Genomic DNA, 22703 nt, shown 5'->3' with positions numbered 1-22703 from the left:
CCTCAGGAATCCATTCTCTACTGCCATGTGTTTGATGTAAAACAATGCTCTTTCATTTGTCTTGTCTACTTTGGAGTTGTTTGAGACGGGAGAATAAATTTGTCCTTTACTCCTTTATGTCAACCAAAATAGAGGTCCCCCTGCAATCAGAACTCACTGAATGCCTTGTGAATGCTAGGCACTGACTTCTGTGCATGGACACAGACTTGATCAGGTATATGGGTTGGGGTGTTGGGGAGCCCCAGTATTGCTGGAAAAACATGCCAGTTACAAATAGTGTTTGCTATGTGGTATGTTCAGTTCAGTTCAGTCGCTCAGTCACGTCTGACTCTACAGACCCATGAACTACAGCATCCCAGGCCTCCCTGTCCTTCACCAACTCCTGAAGTTTGCACAAACTCATGTCCATAAGGGGGTGATGCCATCCATCATCTCATCCTCTATCGTCCTGTTCTCTAGTCAGTTCAGTTCAGTCGCTCAATCATGTCCGACTCTTTGCTACCCCATGAATTGCAGCACGCCAGGCCTCCCTGTCCATCACTAACTCCCGGAGTTTACTCAAATCCATGTCCATCGAGTCAGTGATGCCATCCAGCCATCTCATCCTCTGTCGTCCCCTTCTCCTCCTGTCCCCAATTCATCCCAGCATCAGAATTATTTCCAATGAGTCAACTCTTCGCATAAGGTGGCCAAAGTACTGGAGTTTCAGCTTTAGCATCAGTTCTTCCAAAGAACACCCAGGACTGATCTCCTTTAGGATGGACTCGTTGGATTTCCTTGCAATCCAAGAGACGTTCAAGAGTCTTCTCCAACACCATGGTCCAAAAGCATCAATTCTTCGAGTCTCAGTTTTCTTTATAGTCCAACTCTCACATCCATACATGACCACTGGAAAAACCATAACCTTGACTAGATGGACTTTTGGTGACATAGTAATTTCTGTGCTTTTCAATATGCTGTCTAGGTTGGTCACAACTTTCCTTCCCATGGGTAAGCGTCTTTTCATTTCATGGCTGCAATCACCATCTGCAGTCATATTGGAGCCCATAAAAATAAAGTCAACCACTGTCTCCACTGTTTCCCCATCTATTTGCCATGAAGTGATGGGACCAGATGCCATGATGTTAGTTTTCTAAATGTTGAGCTTTAAGCCAACGTTTTCACTCTCCTCTTTCACCTTTATCAAGAGGTTCTTTAGTTCTTCCTCACTTTCTGCCATAGGGGTTGTGTCATCTGCATATCTGAGGTTATTGATATTTCTCTTGGCAGTCTTGAATCCAGCCTGTGCTTCCTCCAGCCCAGCGTTTCACATGATGTACTCTGCATATAAGTTAAATAAGCAGGGTGACATTATACAGCCTTGATGTACTACTTTTCCTATTGGGAGCCAGTCTGTTGTTCCATGTCCAGTTCTAACTGTTGCTTCCTGACCTGCATCCAGGTTTCTCAAGAGGCAGGTCAGGTGGTCTGGTATTCCCATCTCTTTCAGAATTTTCCACAGGTAATTGTGATCCACACAGTTGAAGGCTCTGGTGTAGTCAAGCATAAATAGATGTTTTTCTGGGACTCTCTTGCTTTTTCAATGATCCAGCGGATGTTGGCAATTTGATCTCTGGTTCCTCTGCCTTTTCTAAAGCCAGCTTGAACATCTGGAAGTTCATGGTTCACGTATTGCTGAAGCCTGGCTTGGAGAATTTGGATCATTACTTTATTAGCGTGTGAGATGAGTGCAATTGTGATGTAGTTTGAGCATTCTTTGGGATTGCCTTTCTTAGGTATTGGAATGAAAACGGACCTTTTCCAGTCCTGCGGCCACTGCTGAGTTTTTCAAATTTGCTGGTATACTGAGTGCAGCACTTTCACAGCATTATCTTTCAGGCTTTGAAATAGCTCAACTGGAATTCCATCACATCCACTAGCTTTGTTCATAGTGATGCTTTCTAAGGCCCACTTGACTTCACATTCCAGGATGTCTGGTTCTAGGTGAGTGATCACACCATCATGATTATCTGGGTTGTGAAGATTTTTTAGGACAGTTCTTCTGTGTATTCTTGCCACCTCTTCTTAATATCTTCTGCTTCTGTTAGGTCCATATCATTTCTGTCCTTTATCGATCCCATCTTTGCATGAAATGTTCCCTTGGTATCTCTAATTTTCATGAAGAGATCTCTAGTCTTTCACATTCTGTTGTTTCTCTATTTCTTTGCATTGATCACTGAGGAAGACTTTCTTATCTCTCCTTGCTATTCTTTGGAACTCTGCATTCAACTGGGAATATCTTTCCTTTTCTCCTTTGCTTTTTGCTTCTCTTCTTTTCACAGCTATTTGTAAGGCCTCCTCAGACAACCATTTTGCCTTTTTGCATTTCCTTTCCATGGGGATAGTCTTGATCCCTGTCTCCTGTACAATGTCACGAACCTCCATCCATGATTCATCAGGCTCTCTGACTATCAGATCTAGTCCCTTAAATCTATTTCTCACTTCCACTGTATAGTCATAAGGGATTTGATTTAGGTCATACCTGAATGGTCTAGTGGCTTTCCCTACTTTCTTCAGTTTAAGTCTGAATTTGGCAATAAGGAGTTCATGATCTGAGCCATAGTCAGCTCCCGGTCTTGTTTTTGCTGACTGTATAGAGCTTCTCCATCTTTGGCTGCAAAGAATATAATCAATCTGATTTCGGTGTTGACCATCTGGTGATGTCCATGTGTAGAGTCTTCTCTTGTGTTTCTGGAAGTGGTTGTTTGCTATGATCAGTGCATTCTCTTGACAAAACTCTATTAGCCTTTGCCCTGCTTTATTCTGTACACCAAGGGCAAATTTGCCTGTTACTCCAGGTGTTTCTTGACTTCCTACTTTTGCATTCCAGTCCCCTATAATGAAAAGGACATCTTTTTTGGATATTAATTCTAAAAGGTCTTGTAGGTCTTCATAGAACTGTTCAACTTCAGCTTCTTCAGAGTTGCTGGTTGAGGCATAGGCTTAGATTACCGTGATACTGAATGGTTTGCCTTGGAAATGAACAGAGATCATTCTGTCATTTTTGAGATTGCATCCAAGTACTGCATTTCGGACTCTTTTGTTGACAATGATTGCTACTCCATTTCTTCTAAGAGATTCCTGCCCATAGAAGTAGATATAATGGTCACCTGAGTTAAATTTCATCACCTCATGGGAAATAGATGGGGAGACAGTGGAAACAGTGTCAGACTTTAATTATTTGGGCTCCAAAATCACTGCAGATGGTGATTGCAGCCATGAAATTAAAAGACAGTTACTCGTTGGAAGGAAAGTTATGACTAACCTAGATAGCATATTAAAAAGCAGAGACATTACTTTGCCAACAAAGGTCCGTCTGGTCAAGGCTATGGTTTTTCCAGTGGTCATGTATGGATGTGTGAGTTGGACTGTGAAGAAAGCTGAGCGCTGAAACATTGATGCTTTTGAACTGTGGTGTTGGAGAAGACTCTTGAGAGTCCCTTGGACTTCAAGGAGATCCAACCAGTCCATCCTAAAGGAGATCAGTCCTGGGTGTTCATTGGAAGGACTGATGTTGAAGCTGAAACTCCAATACTTTGGCCACCTCATGTGAAGAGTTGACTCGTTGGAAAAGACCCTGATGCTGGGAGGGATTGGAGGTAGGAGGAGAAGGGGACGGCAGAGGATGAGATGGCTGGATGGCATCACCGACTCGATGGGCATGAGTTTGAGTAAACTCCTGGAGTTGGTGATGGACAGGGAGGCCTGGTGTGCTGCAATTCATGGGGTCACAAAGAGTTGGACATGGCTGAGCGACTGAACTAACTGAACTGAGTTAAATTCACCCATTCCAGTCCATTTTAGTTCCCTAATCCTAGAATGTCAACATTCACTCTTGCCATCTCCTGTTTGACCACTTCCAATTTGCCTTGATTCATGGACCTAACATTCCAGGTTCCTATGCAATATTGCTCTCTACAGCATCAGATCTTTCTTCTGTCTCCAGTCACATCCACAACTGGGTATTGTTTTTGCTCTGGCTCCATCCCTTCATTCTTTCTGGAGTTATTTCTCCACTGATCTCCAGTAGCATATTGGGCACCTACCGACCTGGGGAGTTTCTCTTTCAGTATCCTATCATTTTGCCTTTTCATACTTTTCATGGGGTTCTCAAGGCAAGAATATTGAAGTGGTTTGCCATTCCCTTCTCTAATGGACCACATTCTCTCAGACCTCCTCACCATGACCCATCCATCTTGGGTGGCCACACATGGCATGGCTTAGTTTCATTGAGTTAGACAAGACTGTGGTCCTGTGGTCAGATTGGCTACTTTTCTGTGATTATGGTTTTAGTGTGTCTGCCCTCTGATGCCCTCTCACAACACCTACCGTCTTACTTGGGTTTCTCTTACCTTGGACTTGGGGTATCTCTACACAGTTGCTCCAGCCAAGCGCAGTCATTGCTCCTTACCTTAGACAAGGGGTATCTTCTCACGGCTGCCCCTGATGACCTTGAACGTGGAGTAGCTCCTCTCAGCCCTCCTGCACCCGTGCAGCCACCGCCCCTGACCTCGGACATGGGGAAGCTCCTCTGTGCTGCTCCTCTTCTCCACCTGCCTTCAATCTTTCCCAGCAACAGGGTCTTTTCTAATGAGTCAGTTTTTTACATCAGTTGGCCAAAGTATTGGAGCTTCAGGTTCAGTATCAGTCCTTCCAACGAATATTCAGGATTGATCTCCTTTAGCATTGACTGGTTGAATCTCCCTGTAGTCCAAAGGACTCTCAAGAGCTTTGCCCAACACCACAGTTCAAAAGCACCAATTCTTCACCACTCAGCATTCTTTATGGTCCAACTGTCACATCCATACATAACAATAGGAAACCTCATAGATTTGATTTAGTTCAGTTCAGTCGCTCAGTCATGTCTGAGTCTTTGCAACCCCATGAACCACAGAAAACCAGGCCTGCCTGTTCGTCACCAACTCCTGGAGTCCACCCAACCCATGTACATCAAGTTGATGATGTCATCCAACCATCTCAACCTCTGTTGTCCCTGTCTCCTCCTGTCCTCAATCTTTCCCAGCATCAGGGTCTTTTCAAATGAGGCAGCTCTTCACATCAAGTGGCCAATGTATTGGAGTTTCACCTTCAACATCAGTTCTTCCAATAAGCAACCAGGACTGATCTCCTTTAGGATGGTTGGATCTCCTTGCAGTCCAAGGGACTCTCAGGAGTCTTTTCCAACATCACAATTCAAAAGCATCAATTCTTCAGTGCTCAGCTTTCTTTATAGTCCAACTCTCACATCCTTACATGAGCACTGGAAAAATCATAGCCTTGACTAGATGGAACTTTGTTGACAAAGTAATGTCACTGCTTTTTAATATGCTGTCTAGGTTGGTCACAACTTTCCTTCCAAGGAGTAAACATCTTTTAATTTCATGGCTGCAATCACCATCTGCAGTGATTTTGGAGCTGAGAAAAATAAATTCAGCCACTGTTTCCACTGTTTTCCCATCTATCTGTCATGAAGTGATGGGACCAGACTCCATGATCTTGGTTTTCTGAATGTTGAGCTTTAAGCCAAATTTTTCACTCTCTTCTTTCACTTTCATCAACAGGCTCTTTAGTTCTTCTTCACTTTCTGCCATAAGGGTGGTGTCATCTGCATATCTGAGGTTATTGATATTTCTCCCTGCAATCTTGATTCCAGCTTGTGCTTCCTTCAGCCCAGCATTTCTCATGATGTACTCTGCATATAAGTTAAATAAACAGGGTGACAATATATAGCCTTGATGTACTCCTTTTCCTAGTTTTAACCAGTCTTTTGTTCCATGTCCATTTCTAACTGTTGCTTCCTGACCTGCATGTAACTTTGACTATACTGAACTTCTTCAACAAAGTAATTTCTCTGCTTTTAAAAACGCTGTCTTGGTTTATCATAGCTTTTCTTCAAATGAACAAGCATCTTTTAATTTCATGGCTGAAGTCATCATCTGCAGTGATTTTGGAGCCACCCAAAATAAAGTCTCTCACTGTTTCCATTGTTTCCCCATCTATTTGCCATGAAGTGATGGGACCAAATGCAATGACCTTCATTTTCTTAATGTGGAGTTTAAGCCAGATGTTTCACTCTCCTCTTCCACTTTCATCAAGAGGCTCTTTAGTTCCTCTTTGCTTTTTGCCATGAGGGTGATGTCACCTGCATATATGAGGTTATAGATATTTCTCCTGGCAATCTTGATTCCAGTTTGTGCTTCAGCCAGTTGGGCATTTCTCATGATGTATTCTGCATATAAGTTAAATAAACATGGTGACATTATTCTGACTTGATATACTCATTTCCTGATTTGGAACCAGCCCATTTTTCCATATTCAATTCTAACTTTTGGTTTTGACCTACATAAGAATTTCTCAGAAGGCAGATAAGATGGTCTGGTATTCTCATCACTGTAACAGTTTTCTCACAGTTGGTTGTGATCCACACAGTCAAAGGCTTTTGCATAGTCAATAAACCAGAAGTAGGTGTTTTACTAGAATTCTCTTGCTTTTTCTATGATCCAATGGATATTGGCAATTTGATCTCTGCTTCCTCTGCCTTTTCTAAATCCAGCTTGAACTTACGGAATTTCACAGTTCAAGTACTGTTGAAGACTTGCTTGGAGAATTGCTTTGGTAGCATGTGAGATGACTGCAACTGTTTGGTGGTTGAACATTCTTTGAAATTGCCTTTCTTTGATATTGGAATGAAAACGACCTTTCCAGTCCTGTGGCCACTGCTGAGGTTTCCAAATTTGCTGGCATATTGAGTGCAGCACATAACAGCATCATCTTTAAGGATTTGAAATAACTCAACTGCAATTCCATGAACTCCACTAGCTTTGTTCATAGTGATGCTTCTGAAGGCCCACTTGATTTGTAATTCAGGATGTCTAGCTATAGGTGAATGATCACACCATCATGGTTATCTGGGTCATTAATATCTTTTTGGTACAGTTATTCTATGTATTTGTTCAACCTCTTCTTAATAGCTTCTGCTTCTGTTAGGTCCATATTATTTCTGTCCTTTATTGTGCCCATCTTTGCATGAAATGTTCCCTTCCTATCTTTAATTTTCTTGAAGAGCTCTCTGGCTTTTCCCATTCTGTTGCTTTTCTCTGTTTTGTTGCACTGATCACTGAAGAAGGCTTTTTTTTTTTTTTTTTTTTTAAATCTCTCCTTGTTATTCTTTGGAACTCTGCTTTAAGATGGGTATGTCTTTCTTTTCTCCTTTGCCTTTTGCTTGTCTTCTTTCCTAAGTTATTTGTAAGATCTCCTCAGATATCCATTTTGCCTTTTTGCATTTTATTTTTCTTGGGGATGGTCTTGATGTGGTAGAAAGTGGAAAGAGAATGTGGTGTTGCTCAGTCGTGCCTGACTCTTTGTGACCCCATGGACTTTAGCCCACCAGGCTCCTCTGTCCATGGGATTTTCCAGGCAAGAGTACTGGAGTGGGCTGCCATTTATTTCTCCAACAGATCAAAAAACACAGATCCAATTCTATTACCTCATGGTAAATAGATGGATAAACAATGAAAACATTGACAGACTTTAATTTCCTGGGCTCCAAAATCACTGTAGATTGTGACTCCAGCTTTGAAAAAAAGATGCTTGCTCCTTGGAAGAAAACCTATGAAAAAACTAGACAACATAGTAAAAAACAGAGACATTATTTTACCAGCAAAGGTCTGTATAGTCAAAGCTATGGTTTTGCCAGAAGTCATGATTGGATGTGAGACTTGGACCATAAAGAAAGCTGAGCACCAAAGAATTGATGTTTCTGAACTGTGGTGTTGGACAAGACTCTTGAGAGTCCCTTGGACTGCAAGGAAATCCAACCAGTCCATCCTAAAGAAAATCAGTCCTGAATATTCTTTGTAAGAACAAATGCTGAAGCTGAACCTCCAATAGTTTGGCCTCCTGGTGGGAAGAACAGACTCATTAGAAAAGACCCCGATGCTGGGAAAGATTAAAGGCAGGAGGCAAAGGGGAAGACAGAAGATGAAATTGTTGGGTGGATCACCAACTTGATGAACATGAGTTTTAGGAAGTTGTGGGAGGTGGTGATGGACAGGGAAGCCTGGCGTGCTGCACCCCATGATATAGCAAAGAGTTGGACATGATTGAGAGACTGAACTGAACTGATGTATAGAGGACAATCAGGGAGCAGGCAGAAGTCTTTGGGGAAGGAGGAAGGAACAATTCCTGGATAGCTGACTATGATGGGTCGGCAGGCCATTTCAAGCTGGAGAAGCTGTAGGGAAGCAATTCTATGCCAGGCGGAGAGAATGGTAAGAGAAAGACAGGGAAGCAGTGCTGAGATTTCTCAGAGGATAAGATCCCTGTTCTATTAAACTTTATTAATGCTCAATATTGTTCAGTGATTGGAAACATGAGTTTTGTTTTGGAAGTGGTAGAGTAATATTCAGTGGAAGGATTAATGCTGAAGATGAAACTCCAACACTTAGGCCATCCTATGTGAAGAGCCAGCTAATTGGAAGAGACCCTGATGCTGGGAAGGATTGTGGGCAGATGGAAAGGGGTCAAAAAGATGAGATGGTGAGATGGCATCTCCAACTCAATGGACATGAGTTTGAGGAAATTCTGCAAAATAGTGAAAGACAGGGAAGCCTGTTTTGTTGCCATACATACAATCACAAAGAGTCAGACATGACTTAGCAACTGAATGATACCAAAGAGAACAGAGGTTCCAGTGAAGCCTCTGGCCCTGGTGGGAGTGCAGAAAGATTTAGGTGGAAGGGGAGGCTTCTCATCCTCTGGTACAGGTCCTTGAATCCAAGGCAATCAGCACAAAATTTTGAATGTGTTAGCAAAGATTGCTTTCTAAAAAGCAGAAAACTGTTTTCTGCAGGAGTGAGAGATTTGACTGAGTTTGTCCTCTAGGTTTTACTGAGGGATATGGAAGGGAACTGGTGAAAAATGAATTCAGAGATAAAGTGTCCCATCTGGAGTGTACATGCCAATGTATCAGATTGTTGCAGCAGATCACTTCAATGTTTTGAGATAAGTGAGAAATGCACAATGGGTGGTTTGCTTTTGTCAATTCCTGTGGGTACTTAGATGACTCAATGTCTGGTTACTTCATTGCATGGATGGAATCGTGCTTGGGAAAGAAAACTAGATGAGGTCCACACATATTTCCTTGTTAAACAGCAGGCAGAGGAAGGTTACTAAAGCAACTATAGGTATTTTAAACATGAAGGGCCAAATGGGGACAGTTTCACTTAACAGGCTGAGATTGGACTGTACAGATTGCCATAGTTGTTGCTATGACAAGTAGCCATAACAGATACTTGTTGCTATGCTGGAGATATGGGAAACCAACAAGAGACCAAAGCCTTACAACTCTCCTTGCAGTGTAATTCCAGGCTAGAAGTAGTTGACAAGGAAGGGCTGACTGGTAAGGCTGAGGAAGGGAGTAATCTGAGCCAGTAATCATTAGCTCTTGTTGGAACCCAGAAAACAGAAGCAACAGATCAGTTAGAGTTCTGTGTCATGGTTCAGAAATAGATGTCATTTGGCTTGAAGCAATATTTAGCCTTGGGGATTGCAGCCATAACCTCTAAACAGAAGATTTCCTTCTCCCCATGTAGGAGAATAATTCATATTTGTCCAGACTCAGGTACCCAGAAAGCCCATTAAGGGCCACTTGTTCTTAGCAGGCACACATGCAATCTACAAGGTGGAATTATCATCATGGTGCCCACTTTCCAAATGAGAAAACTGAGCTGAAGGGACTTGATCAAGGTCACACACCTATGCACGTGAAAAATCAAGCACAAATCCAAGGCAACAGTCCTCAAATTGTGTGTTTTTACTCCACACTGACTGGGAGTGGTGGGTGGTAATCTGGCACCAATGCTTAGGCAGAAGAAAGGAATATTCAGGCATAAATTGAAGAAAGTATAGAAGACCACTAGAACATTCAACTCTGACCTAAATCAAATCCCATATAATTTTACAGTGGAGATGAAAAATAGATTCAAGGGATTAGGTCTGTTAGCCTGAAGAACTATGGATGGAGGTTTATAACATTGTACAGGAGGTGGTCACCAAAACCATTCCCAAGAAAAACAAATGTGAGAAGGCAAAGTGGTTGCCTGAGAAAGCCTTAAAAACAGCTGAGAAATAAGAGAAGATAATGCTAAAAGAGAAAGACAAAGATATACCCAGTGGAATGTAGACTTCCAGAGAAAAACAAGGAGAGATAAGAAAGTCTTTGTAAGTGAACAGTGCAAGAATTAGAGGAAAATAATAGAATTGTAAAGAGTATAGATCTCTTCAGGAAAGTTGGAGATAACATAGGAACACTTTATGCAAAGATGGGCACAATAAAGGAAAGAAAAGTCAAAGACCTACCAGAAGAAGATGAGATTAAGAAGAGGTGGCAAGAATGCAGAGAAGAACTGTACAAAAATGGTCATGAAGACCAGGATAAGGATGATGGTTGGGTCACTCATGTAAAGCCAGATATCCTGGAGCAAGAAGTCAAGTGGGCCTTAGGAAGCATCACTATAAACAAAGCTAGTGGAGGTGATGGAATTCCAGCTAAGCTGTTTAAAACATCTTAAAGAATGAGGCTGTAAAACTGCTGCATTCAATATGTCAGCAACTTGGAAAGCTCAGCAGTGGCCACAGTGCAGGAAAAGGTCAGTTTTCAACCAATCCAAAAGAAAGGCAATTTCAAAGAATGTTCAGCCTATCATATAATTGCGCTCATCTCACTTGCTAGCAAGGTAATGTTCAAAATTCTTCAAGCTAAGCTTCAACAGTACATGAACTGAGAACATCCAGATGTACAAACTGGCTTGAGGAACCAGAGATCAAATTGCCATCATGCACTGGATCATAGAGAGAGCAAGGGAATTCCAGAAAAATATCTACATCTGCTTCACTGACTATGCTAAAGCCTTTCACTATGTGGACCACAACAAACTGTGGAAAATCCTTAAGGAAATGGGAGTACCAGATCACCTTACCTGTCTCCTGAAAGTCTGTGTGTAGGTCAAAAAGTGACAGTTAGAATCAGACATGGAGAAACTGAAAGATTTAAAATTGGGAAAGGGGCATGACAAGGTATACATTGTCACTCTGGTTATTGAACTTATATGTAGGATACATCATTCAATATGTGGAACTGGATGAATCCCAAGATGCTATCAAGATTGCTGGGAAAAATATCAACATCCACAGATATGAAGATGATACCACCCTAAAAGAGAAAGCAAAGAGGAACTAAAGAGCCTCTTAATGAGGAGAGGAGATGCAAAACCTGGCTTAAAACTCAACATTCAAAAAACTATTCACAAAAAAAACCCTCAACATTCATAGCATCCAGTCCCACAATTCATGGCATATAGATGAGGAAAAGTGGAAACAGGGGCAGATTTTATTTTCTTGGGCTCCAAAATCACTATGGACCTTGACTGCAGCCACAAAATTAAAAGACATTTGCTCCTTGGAAGGAAGAATGGCTATGAAAAACCTGGACAGTGTAATAAAAGCAGAGACTCACTTTGCTACAGAAGTCTGTGGTGTCGAAGATATGATTTTTCCAGTAATTATGTACAGATGTGCTATCTGGACCATAAGAAAGGGTGAATGCCAAACAATTGAGCTTTTGAACTGTAGTGCTTGAGAAGATTCTTGAGAGTCCCTTATACAACAAGGAGATCAAACCAGTCAATCTGAAAGGAAATCAACCTCTGACCCTTGCTGTCTCAGCTGAGGCATCTACTGAGGGCCTCCAGGTGAGAAGAACTGATGCATCCACTGCAAAAGTGCCTAAACATGGCAGCTCCAAGCAAAGAGTTTGTAGCTCCACCCCTGGAGGAACCTCAGAAAGGCTGAAGGCTCTGTGTACCCTGGGTTCCCCCATACATGCACTGCATTCTCCCCAGCAGCATTGGAGGCCAAGGAAGGGGCATTCTGGGCCCTGGAGGAGGGGGATGGCTCAGGCATCCACTGGGGCCATCGTTTACCAAGTAGTACTGGAAAGGACAGAGCAGGCATATGTGGTAGAGAGCTGGTGACTGGGGTTTGGGAACAAGAGGGAACCAGCTCTGCATGAAGTACCTCTCCCAAACTGCCCTGGAGAAGCCCAGTGATAAGATCATCTGAGATGGGACGAAGAGAGTCTATTTCATTACCCTTTAGAATTCCTCTGAGTGAGGAGGTGGTGGAGTTGGTGGGTCATTACGAGCTCTTCCATGGCCTAGACCATCCACCAATCACTGTCCTTGGGGCTGCCTCTCCCCAGCTTCAGTCATGTAGTTCTGGAGGAAACTGAGAATCATGTGTGCTGCTGGGTCAGGGTCAATGATCATGTAAAACCAGTCATAGGACCCCATGGCCCTGCCAGGATGGCTGATCTGGGGCTGGAGCTTCTTTCCTTACTAGGTGATGCCTTCGGGATATAAAGCCCAAGGCAGGTAGCTTGGAATCCCTCACTAGGTGTAGAAGCCTTAAGAAAGAAAGTTGTCAGGCTAAGACCATCAAAGAAGAGGGAAAGGAAAGACTGAGGGTGGAAAAGAGAGAACTGATGACTTCTAATTTCTTGGTTCCAGTCACTGAGATTTTTTATTTGCTCTGATTCTTGTGTCCTGGATTCCCAGAATCATTTCAATGAGTCTCCACTTTCCGTAAATCCAGTTGGAGTGGTCTCCTCTCAACTGTGATTCAGACTTTGTTTTAGATCCTTCCTGATCATTGTACACCTCCCAGACTCAAACATAGGCACCCATTTGTTTCACAGCACCATTAAGAGTGAAACCCTTTATTCTTTACTGAGAATATGATTTGCAGACCACCAAATACAGTTCACCAGCATCCTGGGCAGGAGTGCCCTAAGTGTGAGTGAGTGTGTGTTAAAAGTGGCCTTACTGATTCCTGAACCACTCCAAGCATTTACGATGCCTTTGCCAGGCCAATCCTGTCATTTCCTTGATCATACACCGAGAAATACAGCCTCAGGAAGACGTCACCCAGGATCCAAGTCTCTGTAGATCTCACTGTATTCTCTTTAAAGGCAGTGTAGCAGTGGCCTCTAGAATCCTGGGGGAGCCAGAGACACACACCAGTCAGCCTGAGGTCTTACCTGAGACTCCCGCCAATATCCAACCCAGCACAATTCTTGGTTTTATTTCCCTCTTTTGGTAAGTATCAAGGGATTTTCTCAGCAGCAGGGGATATGAAAGTTCATCCAAACCAAAAAGGGCCAAGATATGAGGTTGCCATGAGGAAGGGTGTGGGGGAGGGGAGGACTGGGAGTTGGGGATACAGAGGAATGATAAAAGACAAAGTCCTAATGTAGAGAGTAAGGAACTATATTCAATATACAGTGATAAACCACATGAAGGCAAATAAGAAAAAGAATGTATATTTTTTATGTGTATAACTGAGTCACATTGCTGTGCAGCAGAACTTAAGGCAACACTGAAGATCAGCCACACTTCAATACAATTTTTAGAAAGGAACAAGAGTGTCCCCTGGTTCTCCTCACTCCCTGTTTCTTTCCTTCTGACTCCTGCTCCTTGTTTTCTCTATAGAGAATGCCGGTTCTCCTCCTGCATCCCCACAATCCGTACTTTATTAAAAAACTTTATTTTTTATTGGAGTATAACTGATTAACAATATTCTGAGTTTCAGGTGGACAGTAAAGGGACTCAACCTCATGTATCCATATATCCTGGTCCCAAAGATACCCCTCCCATCCAGGCTGTCATATAACTGAGCAGAGTTGCCTGTGCTACACAGCAACTCATTGTTGGTTATCCATCTTGAATACAACAGTGCCCACAACAAGATCTTGAAGACTTAACTCAGGAACTCTGGGAAGCCTCCTTCAGACAACACTCACCCTCTTTGACAACTCCAGGCTTGGTTGGGTAACTTACTCTGGTTCCCCATTCCTACCAGTCATTTCATAGCCCTCATCACCCCTAGTAAGTCCCCAGTGACCCAATGCAGAGCACCTTGGGATGTCTTTTGCATGGAATCCAGTGCAGTGTTGCCTAGAACCAAGCAACCCTCCATATGGTTCCATGAGTTTGTTGTTTTAGAATTCCTGAAATTCCCTCTGTTCCACAAAGCCTTCTTTGAGCCCATCAGCCTGCTATGTACTCCCACAGGGAGCTGACATGAAGCCTCCACCCTATGCCAGGGCTGATCAGTGACTGTGCACCCTTTATTCACCTTAGCATCCAACCTCCCCACAGAGGAGTCGGTATCCCAACTCACAGAGGGGGCACCTGGCCAGAGCAAGAGGAAGAAGCAGCCGAGAACTAGGCTGACCATGTAATTTATCATCCAAACCAGGAAAACTTAGAGAAGGGAAAGCAGACTGTTAATCCCTATTGTGGGACATCACACTGGGACTGTCCCGGGCATTCTCACTGTCACATGGCCTATTCAGGGACTGCTAGAGCTGACTTTCCATATTCTTGCATCTGAGGGTTCAGATTGAACTGAAGCTCTTTGAGGACTGAGGACCTTAGTGTTTCCCTCTCCTTGTGACTCCCACCATGCCAGCATGGTGTGGCATCTCCACATTTATTTCAGGATGATCAATGTCCCAGAGTGCCCTTTACTTTCAAGAGGTTGGTCTTTTGGCAGGCTCTGGCCCAAGCACAGGGGCTCAGGGGCTCAGCAGCATCTGCAATGGTGTGACATAGCCTGAAGAAGGCACTCTCCTCCCAGAAGCAGCCTGGTGTTCCTGCAAGTTCCTATTTGAGAACCAACCCTCAGGGTTCTCCCCTCACCTTGAGGATGTAGGCTCGAGCTGGCACTGGGTAGTTGATGCCATTGATGGTGAAGATAATAGAAGGCAGGATATTGACCGCAAAACATGAAACATAGTGCTGTTAAAGAGAGAGGGAGAGAGGTTGGCCCTGGAGATCCTTGTTGATGTGGAGACTGGGAGTGACCCTGGGGTCACCTTTCACCTCGGAAGCCCGTGGTGTGGCGCCGATAAGCTTCTGGATGTTTTTCACCAGTCTTGTTGGGCCAATGATCAGTGATGTCCCAGTGTCCAGAAGAGCCTCACAGCCACCAGAACAAGCAATAACCTTTCTTTTCATGGAGATGCTGAGAGACAGTGTGACAAAATGGGTATCAAGGTCACTCTGATTCTCCCCTGAGTGACCCCCTTCCCAACTGTCTCCTAAACATCCCTTTGTCTCTTGCCTTCTTTTACTTTGCTCTAGACACAGCATCTTTCTTGACATCCTTGAATGCAGTACCTGAATACATCAGGCTCTTTTGCACCTTGACACAACTGGTATTCCTTCCTAGAAGAGCCCCTTCTCTTTGACTAGCAAATTTCTTCTCATCTTCCAGATTCCAGCTTAACTGTATTGTTTTCAGGGAAGTCTTTCCCCCAGTGTTTATCAGTCTCCTGTCTTAGTCACTTTCTGTAGACCCTTCCTCATATCTAGCATGCACCAAAATGAAAATTCACTATGTACGTGAGTCATTTCTTGTACATCTGCCTTCTTAGATGTGAGAGTGAGTTTTATTCTCATTGCCTCCCTAAAGTGCCTGGCACACAGTGGATGCACAATGCTTGTGTGTTGAATGAGTGGATGAAGACTGTGAAAATAATGAATGAGAAACATCAGAGAGTTGTATCTGGTGGGGAACAAATAATGGGTCAACCGCAGAGTGAAGATGGAGATTCATGGGGGCAGCAGATTCTCAGAGTGGTGGGAGAGAGGGGCTTTTCTGTGAGAGGGTGTCTCCCATCACTGCTCCTACAACCAGCTCAGACCCTGAGATCCTGGCCAGGAAATACATGATTAGCCCAGGGAAACTCCAAAGGACAGGTCAGCTTTTGTCTGAGGGTATCACACAGAATCCTATCAGTTATTGCCTCTTGTCCTCAGGTCACTCCTGGATCCCACCTTTCTGATTCTCTCAGTTATAGACCCTGCCCCAGTCTGTGCCCAGGGCTGTGGTGTGTCTTTTTTATTAGTTGCTTTCACGTCTTAAGACTGCAGCCAACCTCTCTCCACTGTTGGGTAGCTTCTCCATAAGGAGGCCAGTTTTCCCTATTTTCTCAGGACTTTCCCTGTTTGTAAACTGACATTTATCTGTACTGAGAACTTCCTTGGTCCCAGGTAGCCCTGGACAGTTGGTCATCTTATAATGCTGTCCAGGCTGGTGAAGTCCTCCCCGATTCTGTTCACCACACTGCAGAGTCTTCTGACCGTGCTCCCTGCCTCACAGGGCAGCCGGTGCAGCCCTCTCCCAGCTGCACAGACCTCTCTGGACCCTGTGAGGACCCTGGGTAGAGCCCCGGTCAGGAGGCCTGGGGTGGTTATGAATGCATGGGCTGTTTGTGTATCTATGTGCTTGTGTGTTTGTATGTGTGTTTGTATGTCTCTATTTGTGCTTGTGTGTCATTGATGAGCTATGCATGTTTATATGTGTCTCTGTGTATATGTGTCTGCTTGTGTGTTTCCATGTGTCTGTGTGTCTGTCTGTGTCAGTGTAGATGGTGTATATGTTTGTGTGACTATGTGTCTGAGAATCCATTTGTGTGTGCCTGCCTGTGTCCATGTACAGTAGTGGGGGCATCCCTTGGGTTGACCCTCAGAGGGAGAGGCTTACCGGTCCATGTGTACACGCCAGTCACCCGCTTGTGTCAATGGTACCCAGTTGAGCTCTCCCTTGTAGTAGCGGTGGTCTACCCCACCAAACATCACCACACTGCCCTTCGTCCTGCATGTGTAGAGAGAAGAGAGGAGGGGATCTTTGGAGGATGGTAACAACTGCACTGTCTGAGAGCTGTGCTTGTCTACCCATCAAGGCCCTAATAAGGTTCCCATTTACAGATGCAGAAGTCGAGGCTAGGAGTAATTGAGAAACAGACTGAGGTCGGTTACTGGCTAATGAGTGGCATAGAGGAGGTTAGGAGCTGAGTCACCTGGCTGGGCTCCACCCACTATGTCTTCTGAAGATGCCCTGGACCTCCTGTGATCTGAGTGCTCAGACACCCTCAGAGGATAGGGTGCTGTAGCATTTTGACTTTCCCCTTGTCCAGCTTGTCATTATTCAGGAAAATCAAGGCCTGGGAGTGCTAACTGTGTGGGTTCAGGTCACCCAGAGTTGGCTCTGCTGGCCTGTGATCTCTACTGTCCAAACAGCCCCACAATCAGAAGGGAAACCACCTCTGTCCTCCCTGACATAAAATGACTAATACTTCTTGAACAAGGTGTCCCACACATTTGTTTTGTGTCCCACACTTTCATTTCTCACTGGCTCCTGCAAATTGTGTAGCTGGTCCTGGGTTACCAGTGAAATGCTAATGAGGAAGGAAAGATATCCACCATCCTTCTCCTTCCTTCCTTATCAAATTCATAAGCAAATCCTATTGCCTTTACCTCCAACTTGTTTCCTGTTGCCTTCCATTAGTCTTCCTTCTTACTCACCCCCCTAGACCAAGTTAATGGTCTTGAGCCCAGGAGCACAGTTGTGCTCCAAAAAAAAAAAAAAAAAAAGAAAAAACCCAAAAAACAAAAACATTATTTATAAAAGCCAGCGGTGAAGCCAGGTATGGCCCTGGGGCCATAGTTACCCTGGGTTAGATTATCTCTCAGGACACTTCTTTCTCAAGTGTTCTATAATTTTCATGGGACTGAAAGCGCTTTACAGTTAATTTGGAGAAAAGGATTGTCCATTTCAGACTTACTTGCCCAAGTAGAAGGCAAAGACAGGCTCAGAAACGGCACCTTGTTTCTTCAGGTTGTCAAAGATGGGGATGCCTCCAGTGAGGGATATGTCAGGGTAACTCAAGCCCAAGATGCCATCAAAAGGTGTATCCTCAAACCCGTGTTCTGCCAAGCTTAAACCAAATGGCTGATCAGTACTTACAAGGTCCCCAATCTGTGGGAGAGAAGAGTATTCCCACTTACAGATATGTGAATTGGGGCTAGGACTGGGCTGGGGTGTATTGCCATTAGATCCTCAGGGAAGAATTGAGCTGGGCTGTGTCTTTGGTGGGCCTCAGATGGTTAGACCAAGCTGGGGGGGGGGGGGATTTGGGTTCCATTTGTGAGAGGCTGTGAATTTTAAAACATCTGCCCATCTGAAAAACACCAACTGAGTGAGTCAATTGGCCTCGTGGCTTCTGTACAGGTGGGGCAACCAAGAGTCAGGCCAGGTCCCATCAGTTCCCCCTTGTGGACAAAATGAGTCGAGAGCAAGGTAGCCTTCTCTTTGGCATCACTGTGACCTAATGACAGGAATGGACTGCTTTCTCTGTAAGGTACTGTGGATTCTGCATCTGTCCAAGAAGACAGAAGCCAAAAACACAATCTTGCTTGCAGGGATCTATGAAATTACTGCCTGTGGAATTCACTTTTGGGGATATGTGTGTCTTTGTGTGAGTGTGTATGAGAGAGAAAAAGAGAGACAGGGGAACTACTCAACTACTTTGGGGAGGCAGGCCATAAGTTTATTAGACTCTCGAGGGTCCTCTAGAATGAGAACTCATTTATCAGGCCCCTGACATCTCAGGCCTGCAGTTTCCCAGTCTGGATACCTGAGCACTTTACTATCCCCAGGGTCGCTAGATTAGTTTTATCCTATCCCAAAAACCCCACAGCACCTGCAGTCCTGAAAAGCAGGCCCAGCTCCACTGTTTACCACATGTGTGACCTCAGCAAGGCCCTTGCTGTCTGCACCTCAGTTTCCTCATATGTCTCATGAGCTAGTCAGAGTAACTGCTGTGTGGGGTTGTTGCAGGACTAAACCAGTTATTACCTGAAAATGCCTGGAACAGTGTCTCAGAGTATATAAGTGGGTGATGTTTTCCCGTCTTCTCTCTCCCAGCAAAATGAACCTTGAACTGCTCATGGGCAGAAGAGCTGCAAGTCCCCATCTCAAGGCACTCTGGGTTAGCTAATCTGTGCTCGTGTGTCAACACGGGCATTGCCTCCCCAGGGACAGGATCCTATGGGTAATATGGCCAATATCAGTCTAGCCTATGGGAGTTAGGCTAGAAAGGGCCCTGCCTGATGGTCCTGCATCTGTTTTGTAAGCAGTGGTCACTCCATAGCCAGTCCTGCCTCAGCTTCTGTTTACACATTACCCGGACGGTGTCATAAGCAAGAAATCCCTTCATGCTCCCGGATCCATAGGTGATCCTGAAGGTCTTTTTGGTAGGACGGAAGGTGGAAGACTCAAGATGTCTGAACCTAACGTGTGTAGCTGCAGACACAAGAGATGAATGTCATCAGGGCCAAGGGTGGAAAACAGGGTGGCAGGGCAAGGGAAAGATGGTCCAGGAACCGGGTGTCTATACTCACAACAGGCTGGACTGGGGCAAAAGAGGGAGGACACCCACAACTCAGATGAGCCTGTGTCAAAGACAACCTGGAATTCCTGAGGGGGTGTTCCAATGGTGATTTTACCCACATAGAGCATCTACAGGGAAAAGGAGGGAGTGGGTTATTACAGAAGTGGCTACCCTCTATTCCCACACTGATGCCTCCCTCTGGGTGCCACATATCTCTTGAGATCACTTTTGAACCACTGTGCAGCTCACACCCTTTGATCACAGAGGTGCTTGCATTTGATATTTCTTTTCTATGCTACCTGGTATGCAGGATATTGACTCTATGACCAGGGGTTGAAGTGGTACCTCCTGCATTGGAAGCCCAGAGTCATAACCCCTGGACCTCCAGGACCCCTGGACACCCAGGGAAGTCCTGGCACCTTCATTTGAGAAGCTCTGTAGTCTCTTCAAACCCAGCCTCAGCACCCCCTTCTCCAGGAGGTCCTTCTTGATCAACACTAGCCACTCCCTCTAAACTTAGACCACATCCAATCAACACCACACAGATGACCCTCTCATGACATGTATTTACTCTTTTCCTATCTCTCAGGCTGGCATGGACATTCTTGAAGATAATATAGGCCCTTTTTCTAATCTAAAAACAGTAACCACAGTGTTCGATTCTTTTGGCCTTACACAGAAGATAGGTTCAGTAACTTTTTCCTGCTGTGGATTTTGCATCTGTTGAAACTGAATTCCTCTGCCTGGGGATTCACATTGTTTTGCAGTTGGTTGGTTCTACCTTTTGATCAGAGATGGCTCACTCTTCATCTGTAACTGAGTGACTCAGTTCAGAAGGAACAACTTCCCTCAAACTAATGACACATCTTTGACACAGAAATGGATCTTTACCTGTCACCTGATAATTGCTGGGCCCAGTACCAAGACCAAGAGTTGAGGATGAGAATGTGGTCTCCTCTGGGTAGGGCCCCTGTTGCCTAGGATTTCCACCTCTGGCAGGAGCCCCAACCCCAATATCCCACATGGCATCTCCAGATGAGCCCCTGTGCTAGGCCAGAGCACCAGGAGGTGCTGTGGAACACCATCCCTAAAACACTCACGTCCATGATGTTCCTCAGGGGGTGAATAGTTGCGTTTGAGCCAGGAGAAGAAATCTGGTACAGTCTGTAAGCATGTTCCTTCAGGAAATTGTTCAGCATATTTTTTTCAGTGAGGATTTTTCTCATGGTCTTCACTCTCGTTAGAGGTATTCTTTCATTGAGCATTTGAAAAAGAAAACAACAAAGAAGCTACAATTAGCTGTCAATGTTGAGGTATAACTGTCATTGTAATAGTCCTGTGTATTTTCCAATCATCTTTATGAGTCACCTTATTATCAGAATTTTATGCATATACCATGGCAAAGACATAGGTTTGATTACAGGTTCTGTTCTGCAATCTGGGATAAACCATATGACCATGTGGGGTCTCAGTCTCCCTGTCAGTGAAATGGTGGAATGTAACAATTCAAACCATCCAAATAGAATATCCTGGGTATAAGTGAAGTGATGGATATAAGGTCTCAGCAATGACAGCCATTAACATTACTATTGCCATCCCGCTGTATCTTTCTCATAGAAGTTCAGAGAATGGGGTAGAAGGGGGACTTTTATCCTATTTTACAAGGGAGCAATTTGAAATGCAAGAGGTTTCTGAGTTGGCTGTGGTCTCACTGCTTGTCAGATATAAAACAGTGTATATAAAACTGTGTATATTATTCCAGTTTGAAAGAAAAGAGAGTTGAAAGAAGAATCCAGGAGATAGGGAACTTCAGGGAAATTCAGAGGCTTGAGAAGGAAGGATAAGTCAAATGAAAAATTAAAAGAAAACAACACAGAGAGAAATACACTCACAGAGACTTCCAAAGAGATGGAGAGATCAATGATGGTGATATAGAGATGCAGACATAGACATATGCCCACTGAAGTAGACAGGGAAAAAGAGGAAATGTTACAAAAAATGTAGAAAAGTGCTATTCCACAGGACCACACTTACATCTGCATAGACTGTGCATTGAACAATTGAAAGGAGTTCCATTTTCAACAGGTTATGAGATGACTGGACCCCAAGAGTTGTGCAACCATGCAAATGTACACTAAGACCCTTGGGATCCACAGTTCCTATAGCAAAGTACTTATCAGTAAGTAAGAGTTGAACTTTAAGACTGTCAGGGAAATATTCCATTCCCATCTAAACTTGAATCGGATGAAAAGAAAAATCCGAGAGAGGAAGATTATGCACCTTACAGTCCCCTTACTTACTTGACTATACACTCTGATAAGGCCACCAGCCCGAGGAGCACAAACCACTTCATGCTGTTTCCTGGCTCCAAGTACTCAGGTAAGTTCAGGTTCTTAGCATGTAGTGGTGACCGGGAGCCCATAGTTATATATGCTCTGACATGCCTTTGTTTTCCCCTTTAGGCCACTAATACACCTGAACAAAATACAAAGCTCTTGATAAAATCTTTACCTTCTTCAGTGTCCTTGGCGAGTGGACTTTGAAGCTTCTCAGAATACAGATAACTGAAATGTAATCTCTTCCTTGAATCTTGGCTGGAAAATCTAACTGATCTGCATGGACATCTAAGAAGATGGAGAACTTTGCTTACTTAGAGAAACAACTGCTAAGAACATCATGAAAATGGTAACTAGGGGCCGTGCTCGACATTCTTGGTTTCGTGTCATCTTCCTAGCCACTTCATGAGATATGCATTGTTTTCTTCATTGGAGAGGAGATTGCTAGGAGGATAAGTTGTCACATGGTAAGGTGAAGACTTCAGGGGCAGCCCAGGGAGATACAACTGGCTTTAGGTAGTGGGTCTAATGGCAGAGATCAGGGGCATCATCTAGGATGCCAGTCTGCATCAAAGATTTAGGACAGAGCAGTAGTTCAATGGCATGGTTTCAGTATTGGAAGAAATGTCATATGCATCCACAAGATATTTTATATCATCCAACAAATGTACAAGGAAGAAGTGTGTGCTGGGTTATGGGTTAAAGGCTTCAAAGTCAAAGTTGATCAAGACAAAAGTAATCTTTACCTTCCATGAGCTAGCAGTCTAGTTCTCACAAGCTCATGGCCCCAGGAGGCAAGAGAAATGATAGTAGGACTAGATGGCCGTGCTGGACCCTGGGCAGCACAGGCCTGACCACTGGGAGCAGCCTTTCCTCCACTTCAACCATGCTGGAAAGCAGGCCAGTTGGCCATGTTTTCAAGAAAATCAGAAGGTTGTATATTTATGTACAACCTACTGATTTTAATGTTAGCAAATACTTTTTTCCCCCAAGAAAACTGTGGGAACACAATCCCCACAATGATGTGCCGG

At 44.1% G+C, this 22703-nt stretch overlaps 1 protein-coding gene across 3 annotated transcripts; it reads right to left on the bottom strand.

The window, feature by feature from the left end:
* Window positions 1-12790: 12790 nt before the first annotated feature.
* LOC122674380 (pregnancy-associated glycoprotein 1-like) lies at window positions 12791-21721 on the bottom strand. Of its 3 annotated transcripts, XM_043872654.1 has the most exons (10): window positions 21637-21692; window positions 20437-20587; window positions 19347-19464; window positions 19130-19248; window positions 17729-17922; window positions 17642-17647; window positions 16648-16758; window positions 14982-15123; window positions 14799-14897; window positions 12791-13092 (listed from the first exon to the last, which is right to left on the bottom strand). In XM_043872654.1, exons 1-10 carry the CDS (start codon window positions 21687-21689, stop codon window positions 12946-12948), a joined length of 1140 nt encoding a protein of 379 aa, XP_043728589.1. In that variant the 5' UTR covers window positions 21690-21692; the 3' UTR covers window positions 12791-12945. The 3 variants fall into 3 exon arrangements, with proteins under 3 accessions (XP_043728589.1, XP_043728590.1, XP_043728591.1); XM_043872655.1 differs by lacking the exon at window positions 17642-17647 and having other exon boundaries at window positions 21637-21710; XM_043872656.1 differs by lacking the exons at window positions 16648-16758; window positions 17642-17647 and having other exon boundaries at window positions 12801-13092; window positions 21637-21721.
* Window positions 21722-22703: the final 982 nt, after the last annotated feature.

Source organism: Cervus elaphus, chromosome 2 (assembly GCF_910594005.1).
Source record: "Cervus elaphus chromosome 2, mCerEla1.1, whole genome shotgun sequence".
NCBI classification, from domain to species: domain Eukaryota; kingdom Metazoa; phylum Chordata; class Mammalia; order Artiodactyla; family Cervidae; genus Cervus; species Cervus elaphus.
The sequence above is the reverse complement of the archived record's forward strand: the minus strand, read 5'-3'. Positions and strand labels throughout refer to the sequence as shown.

Bases quoted from the DNA above. Each gene is read 5' to 3' on its own strand.
- LOC122674380 (XM_043872654.1), bottom strand. From the start codon at position 21,689: ATGAAGTGGTTTGTGCTCCTCGGGCTGGTGGCCTTATCAGAGTGTATA. The intron at 17,923-19,129 runs GTAATGTGTAAA...TCTCTCCCACAG, and splicing joins TTGCTTATGACACCGTCCGG to ATTGGGGACCTTGTAAGTAC. The intron at 14,898-14,981 runs GTGAAAGGTGAC...TCTCTTTAACAG, and splicing joins CCACACCACGGGCTTCCGAG to CACTATGTTTCATGTTTTGC.